The sequence below is a fragment of the Epinephelus moara genome, chromosome 21 (assembly GCF_006386435.1).
Source record: "Epinephelus moara isolate mb chromosome 21, YSFRI_EMoa_1.0, whole genome shotgun sequence".
NCBI classification, from domain to species: domain Eukaryota; kingdom Metazoa; phylum Chordata; class Actinopteri; order Perciformes; family Serranidae; genus Epinephelus; species Epinephelus moara.
Window position 1 is genome coordinate 5,113,614 of NC_065526.1, and position 25,877 is coordinate 5,139,490.

The 25,877-nt window shown below is 39.7% G+C and overlaps 2 protein-coding genes across 2 annotated transcripts in view; one reads left to right on the top strand and one right to left on the bottom strand.

The window, feature by feature from the left end:
* asic1c (acid-sensing (proton-gated) ion channel 1c) overlaps positions 1-11,689 on the bottom strand; it is a 127,251-nt gene extending 115,562 nt beyond the window's left edge. The window contains exon 1 of the mRNA XM_050032867.1: positions 10,122-11,689. Within this exon, the coding sequence (XP_049888824.1) occupies positions 10,122-10,676 (555 nt within the window). The 5' untranslated portion in view covers positions 10,677-11,689. The remainder of the gene's footprint in view (positions 1-10,121) is intronic.
* An 8,828-nt stretch (positions 11,690-20,517) lies between these two features.
* Positions 20,518-21,039, top strand: zgc:92591 (uncharacterized protein LOC436997 homolog). The gene is made up of 2 exons (XM_050032873.1): positions 20,518-20,685; positions 20,766-21,039. The coding sequence occupies exons 1-2, from the start codon at positions 20,572-20,574 to the stop codon at positions 21,000-21,002; spliced, it is 351 nt and encodes a 116-aa protein (XP_049888830.1). The 5' UTR covers positions 20,518-20,571; the 3' UTR covers positions 21,003-21,039.
* Positions 21,040-25,877: the final 4,838 nt, after the last annotated feature.

Genomic DNA, 25,877 nt, shown 5'->3' on the forward strand with positions numbered 1-25,877 from the left:
TTATTATTCAGTCCTGATGAGAAGTACAGCCACATGTGCTGCTTCCAGTGCTTTAATGGGGCCTTTTTGACATTTGGCAGATAAAAGAATGGCTTACAATAAACAAAGCCAAGTACAAATCAATGAAAAAAAAAAAAAAAAAAAAAGTAATGATTGACCGAAATGCAAATTAGCTCTGGACATTCCTAACAATGCCCTTTATGACATATCGGTTCTCTCCTGAGCCGTACTGCTCTGCATGACTTTTTATGAATGTTTTGAGTATGTTAGTGCAACAGCGCCTGTCTGACTGTCGATATGTGAAGACATTTACTAATTAGCACTGCGATAATTACTGCCATACTAACACTGCTTGCATTGCCTACCTCTATTTCTGACCAATGCCTGAAGCAATTAACACCTGTCACAGCAACGACAGAGTACACAGGATGGTAGAGGCATGTGGCTGTAATTATTTGTATTATTTTGAACTGATGCTCAAAGAATAATAAGCTTGTTTTCTTGTGATCACAATAATCTCTACATAATTAATCTTTTCATGATCACTAGATAAAATGCAAAAGACTGCCATGTTGTGATCATCCTGTCAGGGATGGCTTTTGTGTAATCCAAAGTCACTATAAAATAACTTTTGATTACTACAGCATAAGCCCCTTTAGGAATATTTTAGGGCTATTACAGCAGCCTTGTCGTTTGGTTGCAGCAGCAGTAGGCTGTAAGGACTAATGTTGTTATCAGCTGATGTCAAATGTGAGCAGTGACATAAGGCAATCTTGGGCAGAGATTAGGTTCATTCCAGAAACCCTGACTGGAATGCAGACGAGAGTCGCCAGCTTAGGCTGGAGGAAATGACAAAAACTGCAGTCAAGTTGGACAGTTTCAGCCTTCCTGAGATGACACTGAATGTCAAATATTTGTCATACCGCAAAAGAAATGCTACTGCTGATGCTGGGCAGGTTATCAGTCTTGCTCATATGAATTTAACTATCAAACAATTTGTCTCCAGTAGTTGGTGTTTAAATAATGTAGATTTGCTGTTTTATATCACCATTAAATAAACCATTTGAGAAGGCTGGGACAGCATGCTGCAGAAAACATGTAACAGGCAAGCTTGTTAGGTCAAGATCACAAGATAATTATTCAGTGGTTATGACAAAACAAACCATAAAAGCGATTACACTTATGGCCTCTAATTTCTTCCGTACTCTGTTGTTGCAACAGCGATGTGTTACTTTCCAAGCTTGCTTCAGTCTGTGCTCAGAAGTCCCAGGATTAATTTACCTGTAGTCACTGCTGTGATGGTGTCTTGGTAGATGTAGTTGTATTTAACCTTTGTGCATACATCTTATACTCTTCCATGAAGCTTGCAGGTTAGGGGACGACAGCAAAGGAAGGATCCTTGGTTCCTCGTGTTTATTCTATAGATTGCACTTCTCCCCAGGGCGGTATACTACCTATAGAGAGGCACTGCCTTGAAGGCTTAAGTAAAGGAACAAAAATCCCACGCTGACAGTTAACACCGCACATGAAACAGTGTAACATGATTGGCGAGGGTCTTATTCTGTGAGACACACAGTGACACACTGGCTATTTTCAGGTAGGTAATCAGTAAATCGCTATACCCAGAGGTTGGTATACACGGTGTACTTGTGTGGTAAATTGCAAGAAGTGCTTCATTCAAAGTACGCTACTGAACTCCAAAGTAACTGCCTTGAATGTAATGGCGCTTTTTTCTACTTACAGCCCATCTTCGGCATCATACATTTATTTTTAGATCTGGTTTGATACTGAAAACGATGGCAGAGAAAAACAGGCCCATACCTCTTTTTTGTAACCACTCTTCTCCCTCTTAGGTCGTCTTGTTGTTTACTACACACTCTCAGATTTTCTCTCTCCCTCTCTCTGTCTGTCTTTGCCGTGCCCTACTCAAAGTAATGGAGACTCCAGTGTTACAGGTAAGGTTGTAAACATTAGCAGGAGACTGGTGATCCACGATAAGTAACTGGAAGGACCTTTAATTTACAAGACTGGGGACTGTTTATCGATTTAAGCTCTAAAACATGTCCTACAGTAAATGTGACAAAGGGTCCGCTATTTGCAACAAGGACACATGCTGTTCCCTCTGAGACCACAGGTCTTAGTACAGCCAAACTGCCCTGTCTAATTTTCACCAATGAAGTTTAGCGTGTGCACACTGTTGCTTATAAATGCTGTAAACTCAGATCACATCAGCATTAATGTTGACAGGTTTAATGTGTATATATAAGCTGAAGGGATCACTCACAAGGCTTGTTGGACAAAATATCTGTATTTGCCCAAAGATATTTCTTTAATGGCTAATTCTGTATAATGAGTGTGTATAATGAAGTGCTTAGTGCCAACATCTGCCCATAAAATAAATAACTCAAATATCACTATAACCCAGCAGATGGTTGAAATCCCTTAAATAACTGTCAGAACAAGGGCAAGGAGATATCTGACTATTGTCGGCTATGAAAAATATAGAAAATAGCCACAGACTTTTCATTCAAAAAAAGCATCACCCCTTTGCTCCATTTGATGTATATATTTACAAGTTATCTTACTTTCCAGATATGCTCTCCTGTTTCCCCATCTCCCTCTGTTCCTGAGTTTACAGAATACGTCTGCTACAGTCTGCTAAGTTCTCACAACTCATCACCTCTTGGAAAAACTCACGAAACATTATTCAGTGGAGCGTCTTGTTTTCATCCTTCCTGACACTTTTCAAAGTTGTTTCCCTTCACTGCATTCCCATATCAACTGCTCTTGCAGAGCAGCTGGTAGTCTAGCGTGGACACATTAATCTATGTTTTTTACTTAAACTGATCAGCTAACTGATGCAGATTAAAAGAATACTTGTTCCCACCAGCTGAATCCTGAGGATAGCTTTGTTCCGTAGAGTCAGCCCACATACCCACTTCACCAAACCAAATGACTACAGTGGGTTCATGCGGTGGCTGCTGGAGCAGTTTGTGGATTTGGTGTTTTACTGCTGCAAATTCTATTTCATGGGAAGTACCTCTGTGAAGTGTCGTTACATGCTCTCACTGTGTATCCCTGTATGTGTACACAAAGCTCCATGTGGCAGTGTCGGCTGCCATGTTCCTGACTGCAGGCATGTCTCTGTGTGTTGTGCCTGTCTTTGCCTGTGTACACATAGTAAGAAGATATGTAAACAAAGGTTTGAGCATTTGCATCGATTAGACCCGAACTGATGCTGGATTTTGGGGTACAGCTGTCCCAACAACTGTTCTGATAGCAGACATAGCAGGAAAGGCACATGTGTAAGAGACATTTAAAGCAGTATTAATCACTATTTTTGAATGGATCACATAACTATGTGAGGAACGGACAGATTATCACCTGACTCTGCAGTATCGGGCCCTGTCTACACAGTCATATTTTTGTAAACTAACATTTTCCTCTACATTTTTGCCTCTTGTCCACACGCAAACTGAGTTTTAGGTCACTAAACAGATTTTTTCAAAACTGTTACTTTCAGAAATCGATGACACCACATGCCCATTGATGCTCTGTGTAGTGTACATACACTAGAGATAACAAAAACAATGGTAGTCTACCGGTTTGCTAAGGTTTCGTTCACACTGCTTGGTCTAATGACCACGTTACACTGACCCATGAACTCTGTATTGCTGCACGACCTCACAGACAAATGCAGGCGTCTGCTGCAACCAGTGTTTTCTGCTCCACCCCAGCGTCCGTGATTTAAAGTCTGCCGGTATCTAATGGTGAGGATCAGTTACAGTCGAACCAGTAGATGGTCAGACGGTTTCCAGAGTGGGATAGCTATCGATGAGAAATTGAAGGAAAACTTTAGCATGTCCAGAACATCAGTCATATATTTGAGTGAGCTCCTTCATCTTTATATTGAACAGGATTCAAGAGTATTTGGGGCCATTTTTGTATCCTAGTGTGGACTAGGGCATTAACGACTTCGATTTTTTTCAGGTCAACTTATCTGTCAATAAAGTCGAAGTCGAGTCAACAAGTCATTTGATGACGTCATCACATTGACACGGCGGAGGAAAGTGAAGTATCTCCACACATGTGATGTGTGTCTGTCAAGGCCCAAACATACTCGGGCGGAACGTACGCGGAACGGACTCTGCGGAGGTCCGCGTGGACTCAAAGCGGACGTCCGCAAGCCCTGTGCACGCAAAGCTCAGATTTTACGACCGCGCGGACTCCGCTCCTCGCACAGGTGACTGCTCGGCATGTATTTTTCACATCGCGGGGATTTTTCACGGACATTTTTACAGGAAACTACAACGCGGAAGTGCGCTTGACTATGAAAGCCCGAATGACTGGAGTCTGCTCCGCTTATAGTACGCCCGAGTTCACTTAAATCAGTGTAAGCCAATCAGAGGCAGCAATTGCATTCCGTACACAAGCACACAGAGAGAGAGAGAGAGGGAAAAAACACACGACTTGTCGACTCCTCCTGGGGGGTGTCGACTTGTGCCACTGACGTCGACACGTCGACAAATCGACTTTTCTGTTAATGCCCTAGTGTGGACAGAGGTATATTGTAAAACAAAGTCCATGTGGACAGAATTATTTTTTTTAAATTAAGAGAGAAATACCAGTTTCCAAAAATATCTGTATACATGTAGAGAGGGCCTCAGGCAGCTGTCTGATAAACAGACTGTATACAACTTGCCCAGCATTTAATGGCAGAAAGACAAAATTAGCAACTAGCTGGTGCACACTGTGGAGCATGTAGCAGCTTAAGATCCAGATATTTTCTCCACCAAAGACTTGGTAGTAGGGCTTGGCAAGTCATTTTATTTTCAATTATAATTGGCTTCTAACAATTAACAAAAAATCCTAATGGAGATGAAACTCAATCAAGATGCACTCAGTGCTGCCAACTTGTTGCTAGATTTAGCAACTTGTCAGACCCCTAAAAAGCTTTCTAAAAAGCGAGACGAAGAGAGACGAATTTAGCAACTTCAGACCATCAGGGAAAAAGCAAGAGATATATGCAAATGTATGACATTGTAATTCATTCCCATGCATGCAGCTCAGAGTAATTGCAGCCCATAGCTCTTCAGCCAACAGGGCGGGCTCCCTCCCGTCTTGCCCCATGTTTATATTAATATTTTATTTGTTTTATTTATTTATCTTATTTATTTTAAATGTTTTATTTATCTTATTTATTTTAAATATGTTTTATTTATTTTTCAAAAGATCCAGTTAAAGAAACATGGTTTAAGTTAAGTAAATGCATGATATTTCCAGAGTCAATGAGTAATGTCAATATGACCAAATAATCATGATGATTTTGCCCATAAGCGAGCAGTCTTACTTGGTAGAGACCATAACAGAGCTTACAGAAGAGGTAATGAAAGACTTAGATGCATCAGATGGCCAAAAACATGACAATGCCAATGTATCCTGAATGTGAAAACATGAGACTTTTTTTGCATTCACCAGTATAAATTTATCGGCGACAGTCAGTCAGCATTGTGTTTTAAAGAAATCTATTAATGCTGCTTTAATGATGGCTCCATTTTATGTAGGTTCTACAGTACAGACACTGTCACACCCAAATACAATGCAGCAGTTATTAATGTTATTAGTTACATGTGTTGATGAGTCAATATGTCCTCTGTAAGAAAGATCTACAGGCTGATATTCATGACCTAACAGCTTATTTTCAACAACTCTAAATGTGGTTTTCAAAGAGTTGAGACAAATACACATTTTACAGGATTTCTTACAATTAATCATTACCGTTATTATTAACAGAATCTGCGTCACCATCTGCTGAACTGTGATATTTTACTCTGCCAACTCAGCTGCCGCAGACTGTCGTCAACAAAAGAACCTACTCTGCAGACAATGAAATTGTAAAATTACGTTTTTAAATTATTTAAAGTGCATTTCACTGCACTGTGTACTCAAATTGTGCAAATCAGCCAACATACAGGAGCTCTGATGACACTACAATATTAGGGCTGTAGAAACGTATCATCTGGCTGGTTTCGAAGAGATATGAGCCTCCAAATGTTGAGGACTTCTGCCTAAAAACATAAATATCTAATGTGTAGATCCACCAGTCACATTGTGTCAGTCAGCCTCGTCTCAACTGTGGCCATGTTTCATCCCCTTGGCACCTGCTGTCATCTGGATGATAAGATGAAAGACAACTCACATCTTAAAGACTGAGCTTCAGCAAAATGTGATGATGAATACTGATTTTACACACTCTGTAAGAAATGGACAGAAATGTAGCCCCGGGGGGCTTGTCATGACCTGTCAGGATTTAGGAATGGAGCGCTACATCTACACTATCAGATTATGATAATCAAGCTCTTGTTCACTAGCTGCAGTCTATCATCGACTGAGGTGCCATTTACATACGGTGTTAGTCATAGGCTACTCATGTGGTCTTTCAGAGCCACAGCAAGTCAATAAATACATATTGATAAAGGTCATCTTGTTGACAGGAACACAGCCATTTAAGCTCAGATTCTGTCTTAAAAATATAAATCTGTGTAATCTCCAGTGAGTTAAATTAAACTATTTTTAGTGGATTACTGTCAATATGGTGACAAAATGTCAAGATTAAAATCGGGTTAATCCTACTGTGATCTTCAAATAGAAAAATCCCAAATCGAGGTTTCAGGATTCAAGGATCAGGATGACTATTATAGTAGAGATGGAAAGCAGCTTCTGTGAGATTTTAGGAGAAGATGTGAACTCTGGTTCACTTCAGACTGAAAGGTAGATTTTTACACCTCACCAAAGAGATTGTGTTAATGTCTTTCATCCTTCCGAGGCTCAAGAAACTCGAGCATAAGGATCTGGGGGTTACAGAATATACTCATCTTAAGACCATGATATTCTAAAAAGATAACAACTGCCCAGGAAAGAGCGGATTTAAAATATTGAAACAGCTTGCCCTGACAGGGCGCTAGAGAGCCAACTTTCATGGTCATTATTTTGAATTTCAGCAGGTGGTGCAAAATGTTCCTAAAATTTGGCCACGGTCCACAAGAAAAATCTCAGTTTTTCACAACAGTGGTAACATATGCTGAATGAAATCATTAAGATGGACTAAACTGCTTAATTGCATTGGAAATACAAATTAATGCATTCTCCCCTTGCCCACCCACCCCATTACAATGCAAAACATTTTGAATGCTTTGTTTCCCAACTGCATCATAACCCAGACATAATGGAATTCTTCCTTCATTTATTCAAGGTCAAAGCTCATCACTCCCACAGTCCTTTGCATTGTAAATCTTCCTCTCAACATGTCTGTGGGGGAATTTGAATAATTGAAAATTTCCTGTAGTCGTCATCTAAATATCAGTATTCTGCCAGTGAATAGTGATTCCGTGTTTGGAAAAGAAAACAGCGTGGACACATGTTAGCAAAAGAGTCAACAAAATACAACCTTGTATATTAGAAGCATGTCTTGATTTCACAATTTCTGCTGAAGATTTTCTCATAAACTGCCGAGATGTTTTCTTTTTCCCACAGAAGCAGGTTATGAACTCAGTTACTCTATTAGAGAGCAAGCCTCTGTGTTCGCAGTTAGTTGTGTGAGATTATTATCAGATACAGCCCCAAACACTCAGCTCGATGGGTATGGCATACTGGCACTCATCCAAGTCCTGACAAACACATATCTGCCCATTGAGAGCAAAATGCAGGGTGGTGTGGCACTGCTTCACCCTCTCCAACCAAACAACACACAACAGTGATGGATGGGTATCAACGAGGCTGTTCAAATCTGATGCCAGTTATTCACGGTCAGGTGAAAGTTCACAGTTTGCTGGACCACCAAATTTGCCCAGCAAAAACAAGTAAACACGCAACAAATCAGAATTCATTAACTGTGTTCTACCAGCTCATTTTACAGCGAAAGCATTTTCAATCAAGCAAAACAACGGCAATTAGCTTCCCATGAATGATCTGTTTCTCAAGACACTCTTGAGTGCTGCTTGGAAACAAACATGCAAATGGAGAGGTTCCCAATTCGCAATATTCGTGATACAAATGGAGAATAAATAAATAAATAAGACTGAAAATCAATATTAAATTAGCGTTTTATCTTCTCACACAGGAGCAAAGAGTTTTGATCAACTCTGGAGATTATAGAGTCGGTCGCTTAAAAACTGGCCATCTGTGGGGATTTCTTTCAGGGTTGATTAAAGATACAACAAAGATAAGAAATCGTATTTTTGAGAGTGGATAGACTCAATTGAGAGATAAGTAAGTTAGGTGGTACTCCATCAAACCTGCACTTTAAGAGATGGGATATAGGACACACAGACGCAGTGAGAATAATAAAATGCCTTAAAATAAGAGAAGGAAGTGAAACAGAAACAAGTGATATTGCAGTGCTGCCTATCCCTAGGCTGCAACTTTATTTATTTTTTTCTTTTTGGCCAATGCACTCTTGTTTAAATAAAATAATGGGCAATCCAGACTAAGCCAAGGAGAGCTTTGCTTTGCTTACTGCTTTTTGGATCTGTATTTCACTAAAATAAATTGGCCTTATAGTAATGCAACAGTCTGATTAAACCGAAACTTATATTCTTGCATTGGGAGTAAGAGTGGAGGTTGCATGACAGGAAAAACATACACATGAATTTCAGATAAACTACAGTGATTAACAGTAATACAGTCACATTCTTACTTTATTTTTCATTATGCTGGTTTAACTGTAACACTAATTAAACCATTTTAAGTGTGGCTCAGGGACTACATAATTTCTCTCTTTCAGAATATGCCTATTTAAATTAAAAATACAAAAACTAACTAAAATGCCACCCTTTACATTGAGGCCTACTTACGCTCCCTGTGTAAATGGCACTTTTTAAAAATATCACAGCCACATCTCACAGTGCAGCTGCAGTTACCGTGTGTGTTAAGATCTTTACGACAACGTATTGTCTGATGTCACCCAGATCCAGGTCTCTGCTTTAACTAATATAGTCCATTAATTCTAATCAACACATGAAACTACTGTGGGGCAAATTTATGTTACTGTGTCTATTCCAAACTACTTTTCAATTTAATACTCCATCGTTAAATGGGTAATGTATTACCAGCTATATAATCAGCTAACACAACAAACTAAAAGCAATCCCTTTACAATTTAGTGAACCTCATTCATACAGAATGGTGAATGAAGAGTTATGCTTGATTGGATACGTAGCCAAATGGAGTGTTGAATGAATCAAAGCACACAGTATGACTGCTTGGTGATAACTCAGCACCACAGCACCTTTTTTTTCCTGAATGATGTCTAAAATTATCTTTGTAGAAGTATCTGTTTTGTTTAGACATTTGAAATGCACAACAAACATTAAATTGTTTCCCTCGGCAATTGAGAAATAACTTGTCTGAAACAGATAGTTTGGAGGAGCGCTGATGAAAATTTGAATGAGCAGAATAAACAAGGTGGGGAAATAATGACAACAGACAGCACGGTGACTCCGACCTCATAACAAAGCAACAATCAGTGAGGAACTTTGATTTGAACAACGTTATTAAAGCATCCGTCAGATTTGCAGAAACAAATGCTGTGTGCATGCCTTAACCATCAACTTGACCTCAGCACAACATCTCATGGAAAGGTGTTTCCACAAGATAGGTACACACAGCCCCTAAAAAAATGATTTCCCTCTTCTCAAAACCGAGCTGTCTTCAGAGATCTCAAAGCGATCCAGTAATGGCAAAAAAGGGAAATGTTGCAGCAGTTCACCCCAGGATCTTTCCCTCATCACAGGTTTTATGCACTGTTTGCTATCAGCACAGCACAAGCATCAACCTTAGGACACAATGCAACACAACCAACAACAACAGCAGCTTTTGGAAGTACTGTTAACACTTAAGAAATAACAACCACAACATTAACACTGGACTATATTAAGAGTACCAGATGCATTAAAGCCAGGCATCTGTTTCAAATAAATAGCTCAAGCAACATTAAAACTCACTTTAAGCTCATTTGAACAAAAAAGAAAGGGACAGGCTGTCAGGTCTGGCAGGAAATAGAACAGCAAACATACTGTACAGAATATCAGCATGTTAAGATAAGAGAGCGCATCAGGACTTACTGTGGTGAAGTTGACCGGGTAGCAATCCTCTCCTCGAAAGGTGCACTGCAGTAACATGTCACGGATGTCATGACCTGTGCGGTTATAGAAATCAGTCATGTTGAACAGTTTGGGCTTGAAGTTCTGGAAGTTTGCCTTATCCTTTAGGGCAGCCAGAACCTCAGGCTCAGCCAAGTGTGGGTTGGCTATTTGATAGTTATTGTTGAGGAGGGCCAGGAGCTCTCCCACATGATACAGGTCATTTCTGGTGATTTTGGAGAAGCGGAACTCATTGAGGTTACAGAAGGTGACAGCAGGGAAGGTGAGGTTCGTCGCCGCCACCTCGTCCAGTTTGGTGACGTGAGGGTACTCCAGGTAATATGACACTCGATCCATGCAGACCAGCAACAATAAGCTTAGTGAACCGAGGAAGGAAAGACTCCAAAGAAACCGACGGAATGTCATGTGCCCATAGGCGAATATGTGACTCATGCCATGTAGGGTGGATATGTTAGCAAAAGCTTGCAGGTTGGAGGGCCTGACGCTTTCAATGCTTTCCTCTGAGCTCCCCTTCATGGCTGTAGAGTGATGCTCAATACTGTCTGCCCAAGAACTTCAGGTTAAAGACTTTGCTTAGCAACAGCAATAGGAGAATCCAACCGGCAGTGTTGGTTTGGCTGCACTGCTTCTTTATTCCCCTCCAGAAGTGGCAATGGTCTCAACAAATAGCTACCTTAAAATGGTTGTCAGTCTCTGTAACAGTTTTCTTTTCATCCCAATTCACCTTCCAGTGGTTGTCAGCTGTTCCTGTAGTCCCAGGTCCCCCCTTTTCTTTCAGGCTGCTGTTTTATTATCTCCAAAGCCGTCTCTCTCTCACTCCCTGCTCAGCTGTCCTTTGTAGCGGCACCAAACACAATGACAGCTCCAGAAACACCCACTTCTACCAAAACGCAATGCCTCCTGATTCCTGAGTGGTGTGAAAAGGGACAAGAATACAAGGGACAAGAAAAGAGAGGAGAACAGAGAAAATAGCAGACGTAAGGATAGAGGCGAGAGATGAGGGGGGGGGGACTGCAATGAAAAGGGCTAGCGTTTGGAGAGAGGTGCTAAGCCTCAGCAGTCAATGGGACCCTTCCTCCTCTAAGCGGAGAGAATGCCTCTACATCGCTGTGATAATGGGATGCAATGGTTTTGTGAATGGAAGTAATAAAGAGAGAAATGGCTCACTGGTCCCCTCGCTGCCACCTTCCTGTTTCTCTCGTGTCTTTTTTGGCTCTTCTCTTTTCTTCCAGAAATAAAAATCAGGGGGTCAGAGACCTCCGACCAGCCCACCACTGTGCTTGACAACCGGCGTTCACAGCTCCCACGGGTTCCACTTCCTTATTTGCACAGATCCTCAGTTAATAGAGAAGACCACCTCTTGATGCTGTATGGTCACCCCCCACCAGCAGAACCACTAAAGCCGCTTCGAGACCTCCAGCTTTAGTCCTGTTAACATACAGATTTATATTCTGCCGTGTGGAGCCTCTCTTTTTCGCTTCCTCTCTCTCTCTCCCACCACTCCCCCATTTCTTGCGCTCTCTCTCTCTCTCTCTCTTTCTCTTTTAGTCTCTCTCTCTCTCTCTCCCTCTCCCTCTTTAGTAGTCAGGATCCATCCCACTGCTGAATGGCTGCTTTGCCTGTGTGTCTGTGCTCACAGGGGAAGTCTCTCAATCTGGACACCACCTTCACTGTGTTATTATTCTCTAATCTGCTCCCACAGTCTCTGCCGCCAACATGTTTGCTCGCATACCAGAATGCTACAGGTTGCATATTTATCGCGTTGATATAATGGAATTCCAGAAATGTCCACATTTTAACCTTCTCATATCACTGCAAACAAGTAAAGCAGGCAAATATAAGACCCAAACCAGCTGGATAAATGTTTTCTTCATTATATAATTCATTCGTCATCTGATTTAAGGGCTTTATATATTATATGAATGTATGTATCCACTCTTGTGACAGCATGGGTTAAATATTTCCATTTTCTTTGACGTTCCAACAGATGGACTAATCCCAAAAGCATTTCAGTCTGGCTCTTGCAGACCAGGGATACGGTTCGCTGTGTGTGACTACATGAGAGTTTCAGGCTTGACCAGTAATGGAGTTGGTGATTTTACTGGGGTTAATATTTCACCACACCACTCTGAGAACCCTTTTCATTTCTCCGAGGACCAAACAAGATTATCACTCATTGGCTACCCGGGGATGTCTTATTATCATAACAATAGGTGAACCGCCAAGGATAGGACCACAGCCCTTGAGGATTAAATCAATATTCTGCCCTAGTAACCACGCGCAGAGACCATAGCAACCATTACCCACAACACTATGGAGGCATGCAGTTTGGATAAAACTACCCGAACCATTTCATCAGTAAACTTCTGAGAAATGCAATGTCAACTATACATTGTTACAGTCGAGATGCAATTTAAAGAAATGTTCACGGAGGGAAATGCAACATGATGCCCGAAGTGATAGAATCTTGTGGTTTTGAATCTGCCCATCACAGTCGTTTCACCTGACAGGGAACGCTAAGACTTAGAATGGCTCGACGAAAACAATATCTGAGGTACTGCAATTTCAAAACTACAAAACAGCATCCTATTTTTTGCTACTTCCCCCCAAAAAGCAGTACAGGCTAAACTCAAAAAGCCACTTTTATTAGCTCATAACATCATAACACCTTAAATACATCCAATACTATTCCTTGTCAAAATGTCTTGATTAAGACTTGATTAGTTTGAATTTGAAAGTGGTTGATGTTTGACTCAAGGCTACATAATCTCCTATGATTTAAAATGTATAAATTCACCTGCACTCCTTTGTATTCACAGTCATGACCAATAATGATTAATGTGCGAAAAAGAACACTTAACAGTGATGGATGATGCTGTGCCTGTTTAACATATGAGACCTTCACTGAGTTTTAATATGTCTTCATTCATAAACAGAGCCAGGCTAGTCAGTGTTGCTGACAAACACTGGCAAACAAAAATCCCTTAAGGATACTGCCTGAAACAGAAATAGAGAATGAAATTGGCTGAATGGTTATGGTACTAGATACTACTCTGCGATGAGCATAACATTTATTGGTGAGCGTATAGGGACAACTAGAAATGTATACTGTAGTGGTGTTTGCTGAGAATACATTAACTAGAAAAACACACAATAAGCAATCCGACAGCAGCAACTGAGTATAAGGGACCACCTCCAAGTACTGGACCAATTTGTGGAGTGTGGTGGATGTGCAGAGGGTTGACTATAACCTGACCTATTGTGTCCATGATATTAAGTGTCCTGCAAGAACCAAACCTCACCTTTTATATGAGAAAAACAGGAAGCCCTGAGGTGAAATCCTGTGACTACGGTGATAATATTACGTACATGGTCTCACAGTAACTGAACGCTGATCTCAAACTGCAATAAAAAGTAGACTGTGATAAATAACTGAACCGTCTACAGTAAAACAAACATTTCTTCACATATTGATTAATATTTAACATCAGAGTATAGTGATTTTTTTGTTATTGTTGCATAAATCTGCATTTGACATTCAATTTCCATATCCTATAATAGAATGCAAATACCCTTCACACTGAATTTATTTGCATTCTCTTTACATTTGGGTAACGTTGTCCTGTGTAAAGATTAGCAAAGTTAAATCCCAAATTCATACTGGCAGGCATGCCTGTTGTTGCAGACTGCAGGATGAAAGTGGTGGACTTTTCAACAGTAATTGGCTTTCAAGTGGATGGTAGAATGCACAGCATAATGCAGTGAATATTAACAAGGAGGGGTAATATTTGAGTCGCTGCTAAGCACTGCACTCTCTTTTTTGGGGGCCTTTGAATTTAACTTTTAACTATCAGCTAATGTTCTGAAAAATTCCAGGGCTAAAATATGTCAGGCTTATGGAGGCTCGTCTTTTTCTTTCATAACCAACACAATGTCAGAACTGCATGTTAACTAGTTCAGATATGTTTGTGAAAGCAACAAAATGTTGTAAAGATTTATTAACATTTAAAGACGAGTCGACCCTAATGCAACCGAGACAAGAGCGAGGAGTGATTCACATCATGTTTAGGCTAATATGAGTGTCTATGTAAACAGCACAACATATAATAAAGCTCTTAACCATAATGTATGCTCTTCCTTTATCCTATATATATGATTGTACTTTGTTTAAAGCTAGACCTTTCAGTTTACAGTTTTTGCACATTCAAGAAATGTGTTGCCTATTAATCCACAACAGCTTTATCTGGGTTAATGTACAATAAAATGTTTAGCACTGCCAGAAATCAGTAAATGTGATCAAAAGCTACACTATGGAACGCTAAATGGAGACAGAATCTCTGGTAATTTAAGGAAAGAGAAATGCTTTTAATCTGCCAAGATATGATATGGTTTAGGCTGGTCCATAAAGCAAAGTCACAAACAATGTTTGTCTGTTGTGCTGCTCGATGTCACCAAAAATGTGGTGACAAAGCTTTGGCAAAAAAACAGTTTAACCTAATTTGACAAGTAAACATCTTAATTTCGTGAAAACAGCACTGCAGCAGTGTTGTCTCTCTCACTACGTGGATCTAAATGATGTTGTATATTAACTAATAATGCCATAATTACTACAGATCAGCAAAAAATCCTATGACAAGCAAGCCGCCCTGATATGATGTAAAGCTAAAAGGAGCAATTACAGTTTGTCATTCTTGGTGATGCCCAAGTTATGCAGATCTGGCAAGCACCTCGGAGGACAGATTACCCTGTTAGGAACTGAACCCTGCAGTAAAGCAGTTGACATTTAAGAGCACATACATCATGAAGTTAAAGAAGGAACAGCAGAGATGCAACACTGCACAGAACAGAGCGATGCCAGCACGGAGAAGCAAAAACATTATCTGAACAGCAGATTAGACTGAAGGTGCGATCCTTTATAACTACCCCAGGCTCGTGGCACTTTGTATTGCTACATACTGTGTTCAGCAGCGTATGAAGGTACACTGGAACTACACAGCCAAACAAGTAAACTCAAGTTTATGGTAGTTTTGATGAGTGTAGAACACTGAAATTGCATGGCATCGCAATACTTTGTGTGACAATATTGTATCGATACACTAAGTTTTGTCAGTTTATCAGTTATTAAAAGTTTGATAGCAACTATAATAAAATCAATTGCTTTTTCAGCTTCATAAAACTGACTGAAGTGAGATGAACAGACTGAAAGTGTTATCTTATTAGAAAAAAATTGTTCTTTGGATTAGGGTTGCAACGTTAGGATAATTTTAACGGTACGATAACTGTCTCCAAAAATATCAGGGTTTCATGGTATCACAGTATTACAGATTTTATATTACTGTCAGTCAGAATGACCCTTAAAGGTATGAAAATGGAAAGGTTATTTTTGGTTAAACAAATGTTTATTTCCATAATTGAAATTTGACAACATTTATTAATAGAAGTATGTATGAAAAGTTTACCCTTCGAAAATAACTAAAATAAAGGGGAGATTCTCCGTCTAGTTGCATTTTTTTTTTTTTTTTCAATATCATAGATAAGCAAATGTACACGGTATGATAATCATCAACTTTTATATCACGGTATACCTTCAAAGCGATATATCGCTGCAACCCTACTTTGGGGACATAATTTGCAGTTGACAAATAGTAATAGATTGCAATATGTTATCACAATATCAATATCGCATATCACAATATGTTCAACATCGCGATAACATTAAATCATGATTTAAGTATTGTGATAATATTGTATCTCTGCTGATTCCCAACCCTAGTGCGTAGTCGAAATTAGAAATAACAAAACAACTATTTCGTTTACAATGCTAGTTAGATCAGCAAATAATGTTCCTGACACTTTTTTACCTGCACTGTGTCACAGACCTTCACTTCATGACTAAGATAAACTAAATGCTAAATGTTTCACCCTTAAGGGTTTGGATTTCTCATCCAATGAGGGGGGAAAATTATAAAGCTCCAACATTTGTTTTAGTGTGGATATGTTTACAGAAACAGAAGCTGGTATATTTGTATAAAAGACTGTGAAACAACTTGTGCATTCGGCAACTACAGAGTAATCACTACAGGCATCAAACTAAGCTTTGTTCTATTAAGCTTCAAACCCTGCAGGAAAAAAATAAAACAAACACTCCTCTTAGCCTTTAGCAATATGTTGATATGAAAGGCTGCGATAAACACAACAGCCGACATTTTTCTTTTTCGGTGACAGACAGACTTAGCGAGGTAACAGATGTGCGCGCACACTCACTCACCTTTTCTCCATCTTCTCTTCACAGATGAAACATGCAAAACGCAGATTTCTGCCAGACAACAGAGAAAAAGATGGCCTTCACAATACAGTCAACCAATGGCTGTTATTCAATGCGTGTGGCAGTCGCTGCAAATGACCTTGCATAAATGCTGTCTGAGATAAGGGCCTATTCATATGTAATCTACTGCTCAATATCTGCTGTGTGCTCGTGGGGAACAAAACTGAGAGGAGAAGAAAAAGTCCAGGACCTGGACCTGGGAATGGCAATTTACTGTGAAGAGATCTGGGACTAATTACATACTCAAATTGTAACACTGAGGGTGTCATTCATCAATACAAATGTATGAATTTCTAAACAGAAAAAGCAGATAATTTAACAAATCTAAGAGAACATCAGAGGGTCCTTGAAATGTTTCAGCAAGAACACTTCATGTAAAACCTGTAGACTAATAATATGGATACCATACTGCTTAGGCTGAATACATATTAATGCTTAAACCACAGCTGACAAGATGTTTGTGTATTTGTGAGCCGAGTTTTGTGTGTACTCCGTGACAGATAGAAATGTGTCTCTTTACATCTTGTTTTGTGAGAATTTAAATAAATAACTGTGACTTGCTAAAGGTTTTCAGTAATGAGCCCAGAGCTATTTAAAACCCAAAACGTTCCCATGATGAAGCTCTTATTAAAAAGCTCCACTGCTTAGAGCTCTTCGGTGATTGCCTTGACACTACTGTCAATTTACTTCACACTCTACAACCTAAATAGCCTACTTGATAGAGAGTGATGTTGCAGTAACTTTCTCACTTTCACTGCTTACCCAATATACCATCCGATGATTCATGATATGGGTGTATCTCAAAATTGAGTGGAGCCTCACTAGCAGGTTTAAAGCTGGAACAACTGGCCCGAGCTTTGGTATGATAGTAAAGAATAGGCATGATGAAGTGCTTTACTATTTAGAGAGATGTGTTTGTATGATAAAAGGTATTATTTGTGTTCAGTTCACCCAAGTGCCTTGGGTCTCATCAATCAAACAGATAAAATGTCTTTGATACAGGAGCTAGGACATATAGTATATATATACACAGCACACACATCAGACAAGATAGATACATCTTTGAATTGTGTTATTGGCTTATACTTAAAAGGGACAGTTCACCCCAAAATCAAAAATACATATTTTTCCCCTTACCCGTAGTGCTATTTATCAGTATAGATTTTCTTGGTGTGAGTTGCCGCTTGTTTGAGATATAAGCTTTAGAGATATCTACCTTCCCTCAGATACAAAGCCCAGTTCAGACCAGAGATTCGCAACGACACAAGTTTAGATAGGCAACTACTTGCGATGCGCCATTCTGCAACGTTCTAAAAACCTGCGGGTTCACAACAACACAACTAGATGAGACAGTGTTTCATCTCTATGCAACAACTCTCTGTACTTGCGTTCTGATTTCTGGCTTTTCAGGCTTATTTTGTGGCTGAATACAACTTGTAGCTTCCTAAAATATTGATGGGGATAGTGATAGTGAGATACTGGCTACAGCTGCATTTGTAGTAGTGATGAAACAGCCAAAAAACAAACAAAACCAGCCAAACCAAATACGCCTTAACAATATAAATAACCAGTACCAATAAATCAGTTGATGAGAATGTGTGTGTATGAGGGGGCAGAAGCACACACAGCGAAAAGCAACAGCGACCAGCACGTAGTGAGGACAAAACCAGAGCCCACGGGAGGACGGAGCAACTACATCGATTATTAACATTTTGACTTGGCCAGCGGACTTCACTGCAGATTGACTGTTCAAACAGGTGACGTGCTTTACATTCTAAAACCAGTTGACAGTGATTTGACCAGCTGAGTTGCAGGTGACACTATCAGCCAGCTTGAGTCAAACTCTGACCAGCCAGTTCACACCGCTGCAACTTTTTTCTGCAACATCTTAATGGAAGTAGATGGCACTTAGCCTGTGGTGCAATGTGTCTTTCCAGAAATCCCAACCTGGTTTTTCAAAATAATCCACAGACCTTGTTGTGAGCAGTTTCATGTAGTAACTATTTCTTTTCTACCGACTTACCGAACGCACAGCTCCTGCTGGCTCACCTACAGAAGCAAAGAGCCAGCTAACTTTACAGCTAAGCCGAGAAGGACACTATCAGTCATCTCACGCTGTCAGAAGCACGAGCTTCACGTCCATGAGTAGCTGCATCCTTCCTTCTGTGAGATGATCCGATTGGTGGGTGTAGTTTGGAACAAAGAAAATCGTTTCCATACATAACTGCTCACAACAAGGTCTGCAGATTATCTTGAGGAACCGGGTCATGGTTTCTGGAAAGAGACATTGCTGTTGAGTTTTCCAAATGTATTTTTTGGGGCTTTGAGTACCACAAGCCGAGTGCCATCTAGTTCCATTATACTGAGGAGAAGGCAGACATGTCTATGGTCGATATCTCCAACACTCAACAAATCACACCAGAACAATCTAGATTGATAAACAGCACCACAGGTAAGAGGAAAAATATGTATTTGTGATTACAGGGTGAACAGTCACTTTAAACTGATATGTCACTAATAGGAAATATTATATTTAAATATAAATAAGAGATGTTGTTTAACTGAGAAATAAAATAACCTTGTGGGAATTGCAGAATAAAATGTTTTAAGAGAAAATAATATGTGCAGTCAAACTCAGCAGACACTGACATTTTTCATAATCAAATCTGAGTTAGTCCTCAAATGCGCTATTATTCTACACAACTTCAACAATCACACACTGAGGATCAATTTGGATGTTAAACTTCATCCAGAATAACAAAACAAGAATATCTAAAAAGAAATTACAGGCCTGGAGCAAAAACATTTTTATCCCAATTATCAGCATGAAAATCTTGAATTTGTTTGAGATGGTCTACACATAAAAATGTCCAGGATCAAACACAAGCTTAGGGATGTAAATACAACATTACTAAACAAACAAATCTCCCCATTATCACAAACAGACACCACAGCAATACCAATGAAAAGCTGGAATACATTCTGTGTACATCAAAAGGGCAGACAAACCCACTAGGGGGCCTCAGATCATAACCTGCCATGGCTTAATGTATACTACCAGCTGCCACCACTGTGCACTTATTAATGCAAAGACACTGGACACTATATATACACAGTATCTGGATTTTTCTGGTATCTGAATGTGATGAGAGAATATGTTGTTAGCACAAAGCTGAAATACGAGTGGCCCTTTGCAATTAGTCCAAAATAAGAGTTTATTTAGACACAAACAGTTAATGCACCGAGTAAATACAGTCTGATTTAAAATGATAGAGACTTAGCAAAGTAGTCCAATATATTAGAAAGCTAGACATTATTAGTGAAAATTCCCAAACATATCTGCCGCACACTTTATCAGACAAAACGAACCTGGGGCTTTTGGGGCTGGGCTTTTGAGGCAAGTGCCTGCTTTAATCCTGCCTTGCTCATAATACCATACATTTTTAATAAGCATAGCCTCAGTGTACATTAATCTATCTGGTAACGGTGCAGGTCTACATGTGGATCACCAGTGAGCTTACCTGAACACTGACTGTGGCTACTAAAACGCAGCTCAAAAGTCTTTTCCTGTAAATGTTATGTTATCTAAAAATACCCCTGGGTCCAAAATATTTTCTTCAATACTGGCTACATGGAAGATTACAATGGATTACAGTGAGTGGACTCCACTACAGGTAGACAGCTCCAATTGAAAGGTTTCATGTAGCCTTAAAAATGGTGCAAGTGTGCCACCCAGTGGACACCATTATTATGTGCAACGGTATAACTTCCCCTTTGTTGCATTACAAGACTGCAGCGCAAAAACAAAACGAACATTACATGTCTGAATAAAAACTAACACGTTTGGGAGGCCTCTAAGCTGCAGTTTTATTCATTCCTGTAGTCATTAATTTTATCTTAATGTGCAGTTTAAGTCTACTCGCCCCACAAAGCAAAGCAGGTGAGCTTAATCAGTCACTAATTAAACGCACGCTACATAAACAGCTGCCCATGAGCCAGAAAACGGGGATAATTATTCCTAAAGAACTTGATATAGCATTTGGCGTAGTTCATATTGTCAAAGTTAATATTTGACAGCGTTTAAATATGACTAATGATATATCTAAAAAGAAGGGGAAGAGTTCGGGTGAGAAAAAGGGGAAAAGAAAAGCCAAAAGAAGAGAGACTTACGCGATGTACATCTATAAAGTTTTGAAACAGGTGGGTGAAAACACTTTAGCTGCTTCGCTTTTCCTGCCTTTAAAATTAACTAATAACTCCTTTCCTCTCCGCCTACATAGGTCCATCCGGACACGGGCATTTCAAGCAGAGCAATGAGCATCATGAACTCCTTCGTGAATGACCTGTTTGAGAGGATTGCCACAGAGGCGTCCCGGCTGGCTCAGTACAATAAACGCTCCACCATCACCAGCAGAGAGGTGCAAACTGCGGTGAGACTGCTGCTGCCCGGGGAGCTGGCTAAACACGCCGTGTCTGAGGGAACCAAAGCTGTCACCAAGTACACCAGCTCCAAATGAAGACTTCAACACCCATAAAGTTGTTGCGACAAAGATTTCAAACCTGTGCAACAACTGTTATCTGGTTGACTTCAATAAACGTCAGCATAAAAAGCAGATGTGTCTATTTATTCTCTTCTTTCATTTAGAGAGGGAAGAGCAGTAAGGCGCCAGTATTGGCCACTAGATGGGGTAATTGCACATCTGTCGTATTGCAGGCATATTGACTGAGTGTCTTTGATAAGCAGACCTAATTCTTGTACATTACAGCTATACATGTTTTATTTACAGACAAAATACCTAAAAATCAACTGTAGATATATATGTATATTAGGACAATAACCCACATGCATGGGGTCATTATGATGCTGCATTTATATAAGCACCTGCATGTATTTAGACAGTGCTATTCGATATTTAGCTGTCAGATTATGCTTTTTGACACACTGGAAATTACAAAGTCAGTCAATTCCCCATCATCACTAATCCCAAACTGTCTGCATAACAGAAGACAGTGTGGTAAAGGATCACAACAGCTGTAACTCTACAATCGGTACATATTTAATACTCTGGATACTGATAATAAATGACAGAGTATTAGTTATTTTTTGGTGCATATTGCAGCATTTGGTTAAGTATGAGGAGGCTGAGTGACATCAAACTTATTTCTGATTGTCACCTACTTTTTATTTTACATCCTCATATGCACACCCCATGTGTATACATGATTCATCATACACTCTCATTGATCCAAAAGCACCTGTGCATCTTGATGAGACACAAATAAACAGGGGTGCACTGAGAGCACACCAGCCCCGACAGGTGTTGAATTAAACAGGTGGATGTGATGTCAAGAGGGTGACATAAATGGAGCCTGATCAAATATTAGCTACTGTCAGTCATATAATCGCTTCTTGATTTGTTACCTCCCAGATTTCATTTATTTTATTTGTAAGGACAACGCACATTGATCAACATTTCTGTAAATGTGCCGGTGCCAAAACATAAAGACAGCATTAACTACAGCAAACAGAAATTGGCAAGATAGATCAGAAGTCATGCAAAGCAACAAGCCACAGCAGAGCATCAGTACAATACAATAACACAACACACAGCATGTTAGCATAAACAGACTTGCAAACAACATGAAGCACCAACACACAGATTAGCATTACATTCAGATATGGAGGGCAGCAATAGAAAGTAAACACAGATAAAACACAATAGAAATTGTGTATGGTCATATGGCCTCTGCAATAAACGCGATGGGAAAGAAGCTCTGAGAGTCAGCTGGTGAAGTGTCAACTCAAATCAGTGGCTATAGCTAGCAGCTAGCTCGTTAGCTAAATCGGTTTATAGCTAGTAGGCTAGTTGCTCCATGTTGTCCCAGGCTAACGTTAGCTTACCGTTAACGCGTTAACAAACGACAAACTTTGCGGCTGAACACGACAGAAAGTGTAATTTGACGACACTTACCGATGTTCTTAAGATTTTTCCAGATTTCTCTATTTCCGGTAGGTTGCCAAAAACAACAACAAACTTTAAATATCCCGCCTACCGTCAGAAAATATATACCTAAGATGGCGGCCGGAAGTGACATCTCCTGCTCGCTTGCTGTGTGGGCCACAAGAAAAATATCATCAGGATATGCTACATGTAATATTGTTAGAGCCCACTGGAAAAAAAATATGAATGTTTTAAAATAGTAAAACATTAGTATAGATACATCAATTTATTTATTATGTTTACATGTACCACAGGATTAGAAAGGAGTGTATGTATCTATCTATATTTGGCTGAACAAAAAAGCCTCAGCATGAGAAACTTGGCAAAATCCCACTGACAGCATATTTCTGTGCAAGACAGATAGACAAGTCTACTGTATGATGGATCAAGAGATGGCTTTAAAACAGGGGTAAGCGATGTAATACAGCAATCTGCATGTTTTTCAGTTTAGTTTTTATGTTTGAGGAAGAACAGGTGTAGCCTACGTCTCTTATTCATTTGTGATCACTTATCTCACATGTAAAGACAGTGAATACGTGACAGGTACAAACTGCTTAACTTGCTTTTTATTTATACTTCAAGATAAAGCAGCAGTCTGTTTTAAAAGAACTCTTTTCTGCCTCTGACGTCTTCATCTAAACCCTGATCCATTATTCAGTTAGCTTTAAAAATGGACATATTTATAAACTGACAGAGGAAATAATGCAACATTGTACCCTTGTTATGCATTCTAATCAGGGTTTTAAAAGACGATCCTGTCAACTGAATAGTACTTGATTACAGGATAATGACACTAGCGTTTGCACCAGTCCAATCTGCATAAAATGGAGGAACTGATAAAGGTCTCTCTAATTAGGATGGTGTTTACATCAGGCTTTACATACACCTATTAGGCTACCCTTGTCAACATCCTGCAAAGCTGGGCTCAGTGTGATAATGCACTTGGATGTGACTCCCACCGCTGACTGTTATTGTTGAGATACCCATTTTAGATGTTTCCCAGTATTCTTGGTAATGATGTGAAATCTACAGATGTTATTACGAGGGTGATACAGTCTTTAATGGCAGTAACTTTGTTCATGATTATCATGCCCATTTAGGTTTTGTATCTCGCACCCTTCCCCATATCCCCTCTCATGCCCATGCCTGGTGGTAGTCATCGCTGTCTCCTTTAGGCAGACTGCTATGAACACATTATGGATGGATGCATTAGTGAGTGATGCAGAGCCCGGGCTGGCTTGCCTTGTTTTCGTGTGAGAGTGCATCATTAGAAAATGTTCCACTTGGCAGGGAAGCGCGTATTAACTGCAACCGCAATGAAATGAGGTTGTGATAGATGGTTAAAGTTATACAGGACTATTAGGTTGAAATATGAACCTCTCAATTGTCATGATGAAACAAAGGGCTATTTGCGTGGTGATCAGTGCATTGAGAGACAATTGGAATCTGCAAAGACCGATACAATACATTATAGGTAGTGGGCTCAGAGCTGAAAGAGTACAGAAAAAGTAATCATGCTTCCACAGAATAGTTTGGAGCTACTGTTCAATTCAAGGCTCTATAAATTCATTTAGGTTCTCCACCAACATCTCAGCATTGTGATGAGACCTGGGGGAGATTTGCAAATAGGACACCTTGTCTAAGCCCTGTTGTGGACTCTGATGAGCCATATGAAAGGAAACCCGTGTAGATTGGCTATCAAAGGCCCTTTAATGGCATTGAAGACTTTAAGACTGTGTGTGCCTAATGTGTCCATATGGACTGCCAGAGTCAATATGATATTAAGAAAATTAGAACAAGCCAAGATGTGAATCAGAATCAGCAGACAAAGACATACACTCAGCAACTAGCTTCTCTTTATATAATGTCGCTTGCCAATTAAGCATGCTCATTAAGTCATATCATGTTTCCATGGTGACCTCCAAGTTATTCTACCACCTAAATACAAACTTCAGACCTTAGTTTTCTTTAACTCCCAAGATGTGAACTGAAATGTGCGACTTACACATTAATTGCTCTCTTACCAGCACAGAATTGCCCATGCCAGACACATTCTCGCTTCCTAACAATAAGTAACACATAAATCATTAATAATAGAAACACCTGATGGATAATTAAGTGCTCTGATGTCATGGTGGCGCTCTCTCCAAACTTAGACTTTCTTTGGGTGCACTCTGTCTTAAACTAACAACAGATCCAATTGCAAACCCATTAGCATTTAATATTACTGTAATTACTGTGTACATTTCATTATGTTCTCAGTATATTAAATGACTGCTCAGTGTGGAGGGAGGGCTATAGTTTAATCTCTTTCTGTATTACTGTGTGCCACAGTACTCAAAACAGCATTAAGAGGCACATAATCAGAGGGAACTAATTGCCTATGATTGCATAAATGAAGTGCCTCACTCTCATCAGGCCTGTTGCTGATGTCCGGTCTCTCGCCGCCTTGGGAGAGGAAGGCGGTTGACCACAATACTGAAAACCTTGGAGAGACAGCTTCTGGTGGGTAATGTGAGGAAACCAATGATTTAATATGTCCATGGGGGGCTGTGAGGGCAGGGGGTGTTACTACTGCTGATGCTTTTTTTTTTGTTGCTTTTTGTCATCAGAGTTGCCTCCGCTTCACAGAGGAAAAAAAAAAGAAAAAAAGAAACATGAATGCCCACCATTTGAGAAATGAATTTATCGAAGTCGCTGTCTTTTTCCCCATTAGTAAGTGTTTAGTTCAGCGTTTTAAATAATTGCGTTACCAGGAATGATATTTAAAATACATTTGGGAGTCAATGAGGCGGGAAAGTGCCTACATGTTTTGCTGATGACACCCGGGCCATTTGGAAGACATCAAAGTAGAGAGGAGGTAGCCCAGATGCATATTATAAACTCATTATGTATATCATTTAAAAGGATGTACTCCAGCCGCAAAAACAATATTCCTAGTCTCTCTCTGGTAATGTGTGTTTTCAAAGTTGAAACTCTTACTCGCCTTCAGTTTAATGTGGCATCTATTACCAAACTGTAACATAAAATAAATGACCTTGATTTCCATACCAGAACAGTCGTTAAGGTATAGATGAGATGCAGCAATGCTTCCGTGTTTCCAAATGGGAAAGAAGGTAAAACCTCTCCACAAATATCATGTATTTCTCCACCTGTGGTGCAGACCTTGCTTTCCACAGAGCTTACAGGCGTCTTAAAGGACTCTGACAAAGAGGTGCATAAACATACATAAAAATATGTGTGTTTTCATGCATTGGGTATCCAATACAACAAATTTTAATAGATGAGGATATCAGAGCAAGTAAATCAATCTCCACAAACTTCAAGGCAATTCTGAGACATCTTTGCAAGCCATAAAAATCTATCTATCTTTGGTGTCTGGAGACTTTA

Excerpts from the sequence above, each read along its gene's own strand:
- zgc:92591 (XM_050032873.1), top strand. The coding sequence starts at position 20,572 with ATGACTAATGATATATCTAAAAAGAAGGGGAAGAGTTCGGGTGAGAAA. Across the intron at positions 20,686-20,765 it reads TCTATAAAGTTTTGAAACAG|GTCCATCCGGACACGGGCAT; the intron begins GTGGGTGAAAAC and ends CCGCCTACATAG.